The following is a 5,946-nucleotide window of genomic DNA, read 5'->3' as shown; positions in this document are numbered from 1 at the left end:
TGCCAACCTGGCATTTCCCAAACCAACTGTTAAATACTTATCCTATGGTGCCACATCACGACTCCAAAGGCATTAACACTTAGTAAAAACTAATAATCCTCAGAATATCCATGCTGAATTGACTGTTTCCTGGATTAACTCAAAGCAAAGGAAAAAAGGAATAATCCAGAAAGTCAAATTGCCAAAGATGGTGAGAAAAACATACAAAACGGTGGTTGCCTGGAAGAAGGACTGTGGGAAGGGGAATGAATGCATTTTCTGTGATAATTGTTAAGTGCTGTTACATCAGTTCCCACTCACAGCAAGCCTCCAAAATGTTTTCAAGGAGTGGGCAGTAGGTTTGAAGCACTGATCTCTGTGGTCAGGTGTCCAGTACTTATCCGGCAGCGCCAAAATGATAACTTCACAGCAGTTTGGGTTACAAGAATATATGCATTTGTGAAACTAGCCCAATTTATAATTTGTACATTGGACTGTATGGGAATTCTGCTTTAAATATAAATCAACAATGAGCTAAAATTAAATGCTCAAAAGCTTCCGGGTGAAGTGTTCTAAGGTTTGCCTAAATTGTCGAACCGTCGATTCTGTTCTGATCCGTAGCGACCCTGTATTGGGTTTCCAAGGAGCGGCTGGTGATCTTGAAGCACCAACCTTGCAGTTCTAACCGACTTTTATGTCCAGCGCCTTAACCCCACAGCACCACACTGGTTGTAAATTAATTTCACCTTAAATTAACCTGGAGTCAATTTCAGCTCACGGGTACTCCACGTGCACTAACTCCATTAGAATAATAAGGTCTGCAAAGAGAACCCTGGTGTCACACCAGTTCAGTGTTCAGTTACTAACCCAATGGTGCCTGTTTGACTCTACCCAGCGATTCCACGGGGCAGTTTGCTGTGAGTTGGAATCACTAGTGGGCACCCAACATCAAGGTCTGCATAAAAAGAATAAGAAAGCTTGATGAGAGAACAGATGGAAAGTTGTGATACAGAAGACAGCAAAAAATTAAGGGAATATGGATGTAAGGTAAGCGTATGTGGATGGTAACTGTGTGTCTTCCCACTTTACTCTGTTCAAAAGTTTTCGTAAGAAAACAGCTGGCATAAAAAATTTTTTTACAACTTTTGAGACGCCACCAAGGCGTCTGAAAATCAGGATTCGCGGACGACTCACAGGAAACAAGCCATCCAGCACCCCTCCGCACCCAGGACGCTGTAGCGCACTTCCTGCTCGCCCCGGTCTCAGTCCGTCAGCACACACTCCATCATCTGGTTCCCAAAACTCAGATTGCGCAGTGGTCACGTCATCACCGACCAGGGCTCACAGTTAAGGCAGCAGAGGTCTCCCTAAACCTCCCGCAGCTCTAGCCTAACCCGCTGCCCTCGCCCCTAATCTACCCTGCGCCCGGTCCCCTGGCCCCAACTCTCCTGACACGTGTTCATAATCATCTCAGGCTCCTGGCAAGCGGCATTGCCCACAAAGGAACCCGATCATATAAGGAAAACATAGTGGGCTCATAGAGGGGCTGAGTTAGGGATCCGGAAGCGCCCCAATCCTACTACAAACACTGCCCCCACCCCCACCCCCCCCACCTAGGACGTCTACCCCACACCCCTACACTCCAGACAACATCCTCTCACCTGCCAAGCGGCCTAAAGCCTCAGCCTGCCTTGTGGTCTGCGCAGGCGCAAGCGAGTTAACCAATCCGGCGCGCCGTTCTCCACGTCACACCCACCTAACTTCCAGTCTGGCCCCTGTCGGTAGCCGTCTGCTCCGAAACAAACAAAAAATACAAACCCAAACTGCCATCGTGTTGATTCCAACACACAATGACGCTATTGGGGCCCCAGCCTCCCCCAAGCACCTTCTACATTTCGTTCTCAGAGAAAATCTACTAGCCTCTTAAGGATGGAGGGAGTTTTAGAGGCCAGGATAGAGATTTCGTGTTTCGTCGTTCTTTGGACTTACTGTGAGGAGGGACCAGTTCGTGGTGGGCATCATGTTTAGTAAAGTGGAGGGCCAACGGAAAACAGGAAGACCCCAGCTCCCAACGATATGATTGAGACAGTGGCTGCAACAATGGGCTCAGACATAATGCCCGTGAGGATAAGGCAGGACCGGGCAGTGTTTCATTCTAAGATTGCTAGCAGTGAGACCGATTCCACGACACCTAACAACACCACCCATTATCTTGATTTGGAAGTAGGAAGACGTCTTTTTAAGAAAATTGATGTGAGGGACAAAACGCTGGCCAGGAACTCCTTCCCCCACGGCCCACCCAGGAGCCTGTGTCTTCCACTGGGAAGAGGGGGCATCTGCGGCGGTTGCAGAGGCCAAGTGGCCGGCGGGCAACTGGGTGAAAGGCTAGGGGCGTGACCGCGCAGGCGCCGTCCCACGTCCTTATAGTCGGGGTGACGGTGTGCGGCCCTTCTGCAACAGCCGAGAGGAGACTCCCCGCACAGCCCGAGCGAGACCCTGAGATCAAGCCGCCGCCATGTCTCTGCTCCGAGGTGAGCGCCGCTCCCTCCTCGCCTCGCCCCTGGGGTCCTCCTCCCCAGTCTGGGCTTCGCGCCCGTTTTCGGTCTGGGGGCGTGGGAAGACCAGGGTTCGGAGCCCGTTGGGGTTGGAGTTCAGTCTCATCAGCTCAGAAGGGGACGTGATAAAACCTAGCACGAAAGCACCGGTGGGGTGACTGACATAACACTTGTGAGGCGCTAGTGACAGTGCTTTCGGTGAAGTTTCCAGTTGAGAGACAAGTCTAGTTTCCTTGCCTCTAACCTTGGACGTCATTCCCCTTCTCCGCTTAGTGGGGGCTCATCCATTAGAACAGTGGTCCCGTGTTGGAAACACGAGGCGACGTGGAACAGAGAAGTGTCTGCCGCTGCATGGATAGACATGGTCGCGGGTGGACAGGGACTGCAGGGAGGAATTATGTTCTCAGAGGATTGTTAGGGAAGGAGTTCTGGTAGCATAGTGGTTATGAATCGGGCTGCGAACCACAAGCTCAGCAGTTCGAAACTACCAGCTGCTCCCATAAAGATTTACAGCCTCACAGGGTCGCTATGAGTTGGAACCCGACTCCACGATCATTAGGGAATTTCTGTCCTAGAGACATGCAACCAGCAAATGCTCCGTGGTGCCCTATTTGGCCACCTGCTCTATTCCCTTCTATTCCTTTCATTGGAACTACTCCAGGAAAGTGTTCACTACCTAAGTTCAAGGGTTACTAACTTAAAAAAAAAATTATCTAAACCCTTTTTTTCATAACAAATAGCCCCAGTTGATGGGATTTTAATTTAGAGGCTATGAAAGCTTCCCCCGGGCACCCGATAAAGAACATTCAGGTTCAGGAACACAGCTATATTAAATCCCTGAAGCAGGAGAAAGCAGGGGACAGTCTAAGAATCAAGCAGTCATGGGGTTCTGTGTGCTGTTAAAAAGATGAGGTCTTAGTCTAAATTCAGTGGGTCACAATGGAAGGATCTAAATGACAAGATGTGATTTATGTAATACCTGCTGGGGGCGTTCAGGCTGCCCTGGCAATGAAGGGACCATCTGAATATCCATTGCAGAACTCTGGGCAACACTTGATGATGGTTTTGATTAGGGTGGGGACAGGAGAATTGGGGGGGGGGGATGGGGTACAAATTGAAATAGATTTGGAGAAGGAATAAATGGAAGGTGATTGAGTGGATGAGGCAGGTAAATAAGAAAGGGACAAGAATAACTTCAGGTTTCTGGCTTGAGGAACTGTGTTCATGATGGTACCACTGAGCAGTGAAGAAAAGGGGGGCAGGGAGCGGGAATTGACTGCTGTCTGCAGTGTCATTTAGATTCACAAATCCTTTTGTTGTTGCTCAGAAAGTACACAGCAAAACATACATAAATGCAGCATATTCACACATTCTTAGTGAAAATCCATTTAGAGCAAAGTGCAGACCAGACTCGGCTAATGGCACGATCACCAGGTGTGTCTGACTTACAGAATGAACAGGGCAGAGATGCGTAGAACCGCACACATCAGCAGCCTAGGTTCTGTAAGGTCAGGCTCCTGTCCACAGGGTTAGATTGCATCCAAGCACATGGATAAGTTTCTATAAAAATGGCATGGCAAAGGCCACTAAACTCTAACTATATTGTTGCAAAGTGCTGTGGTCAGTCTGACTCATAGAAGACCTGTATAACGTTTTCAAGGAGCAACTGGTAGATTTGAACTGTCGACCTTGCCAGTCCAGTGCTTATCCTACAGCACCACACCAGGACTCCAACTTTACAAGGGGAAAGGAAGATTATCAGCACCAACCGCTCTAGGCTGGTTGCTGTGAGACTGAGTGAGGTCAGACTACCTCTTGACACCAACCTTTTTATCAACTCTGACACCAAATGCCTCTCCCATAGCAATTTCTGGAGAAGGATATCATGCTCAGTAAGGTGTAGGGGTCAGAGAAAACGAGGAAGACCCCCAGTGAGATGTATTGGCAAAGTGGCAACAGTAATGAGGTTGGCCCAGGATCAAGCAGTGTTTCGTTCTGCTGTGCATAAGGTCGCTATGAGTGGGTACTGGCTCGATGGCACCTAACAACAACATAGCAATTTCTCCTTCTCTGCTGGGTTTGATCATTCATGTTCATGGCCTCACACAACTCGCACACCATACTCACGATTATGGGGTTTATAGCGAAGTTCAGGTTCCGGAACACGCAGGATACGGTTCTTAGTTGTGGCCCCTCAGCCTCAGCCCTGTTACGGCAAGTGTTACAAAGCTCTTGTAGCTTTGCCAGTAAGCACTCAGAGGCATTCTGCAAGTATGCTTCAGCCCAAAGGCACTTACTATGCTCTGCCAAAATGGCATAGAGACGGTGTGTTTGACCTCTAAAAGGAGACTTCACCAGCCCAAGGCCAATTCTTGTGAGGTTGAGGTCAAACCTGCCTCCACCCTCCAATTTATCCTATTCTGACACCAAGCATCCCTCCCACAGCACTTTCTCCTTTTCACAGAACTCACAGACCACACCCACGATTGCAGGGCTGATTAAGGAAGCCAACTGGATACAATTTAAAATCAAACTACTCAGGAGGCTGCAGGACAACTTCTCAGCTGTGCAGGGGGCGTGTCTCTCTCTCTCTCTCTCTCTCTCTCTAGGCCTTACATGGCCCCCTGGCTTCTGCCCTACTTGGGCAAGTATTACAAAGCTCTGCTAGCCTTTGAATAAAATACCCAAAGTACTCTCAGCTGTTCTCACTCTGTGGGTCAGGAAGGTACACAGCAGCGCTCGCTCGGTCTTGTGCTTTGGTGCTGCCACTGCTGTTCCTCCAAGCAGGGATCTCGGGATCCAAAGGATGCATTCCGTTTGCTTGAAGCTCTTCTTTCTTGATGGTCTGAGACACCACCACCCCCTTTTCCTGCTTCTGTGATGACTCATATTAAAACCAGTGGAGTAGCAAAACCAATCAATTCCCAAGTTAAGAGTGCTGTACATCCTATTTGCATGGTAACACCCAGTCATTTGGCAGGAGTTATGGTAACCACATCTAGTAAATTCACTGTACCACAGCCACCAAATGCGCAGAGGCCCTGGGCCTACCCCTCCAGCAACCCTCCTATCTAACAGTGTGGGCTGGGAAGCCCACATGACATCTGCTGCCAATGATGGTGCCACTGTTTCGAAGCAGCTGCCTCTCGCCATCCTGGTATTAGCTCTGTGTCCAGGGTCTAAGTAGTTCTCAGTTCCCGGCTCCTGGGTCCAGAGAATAGGCTCCACAGCCCGCTCTGCTTTCCGAGACTCCCTCTCCTTTTAGCTCTTGTAAGGAGCTCTGGTAGCGTAGTGGTTACGAATCGGGCTGCAAACCTTAAGGTCAGTGGTTCGAAACTACCAGCTGCTCCGCGGGAGAAAGATGAGGCTTTCTACTCCCGTAAAGATTTACACCCTCGGAAACCCTGTACAG

General features: G+C 49.3%; 1 protein-coding gene across 1 annotated transcript in view; it reads left to right on the top strand.

The window, feature by feature from the left end:
* The first annotated feature begins 2,485 nt into the window (after positions 1-2,485).
* ACAA2 (acetyl-CoA acyltransferase 2) overlaps positions 2,486-5,946 on the top strand; it is a 38,875-nt gene continuing 35,414 nt past the window's right edge. Inside the window, exon 1 of the mRNA XM_006837487.1 lies at positions 2,486-2,510. Within this exon, the coding sequence (XP_006837550.1) occupies positions 2,495-2,510 (16 nt within the window). The 5' untranslated portion in view covers positions 2,486-2,494. The remainder of the gene's footprint in view (positions 2,511-5,946) is intronic.

The sequence above is a fragment of the Chrysochloris asiatica genome, unplaced genomic scaffold (assembly GCF_000296735.1).
Source record: "Chrysochloris asiatica unplaced genomic scaffold, ChrAsi1.0 scaffold00021, whole genome shotgun sequence".
Taxonomy (NCBI): domain Eukaryota; kingdom Metazoa; phylum Chordata; class Mammalia; order Afrosoricida; family Chrysochloridae; genus Chrysochloris; species Chrysochloris asiatica.
This window is presented reverse-complemented; position numbering and strand designations above follow the sequence as displayed.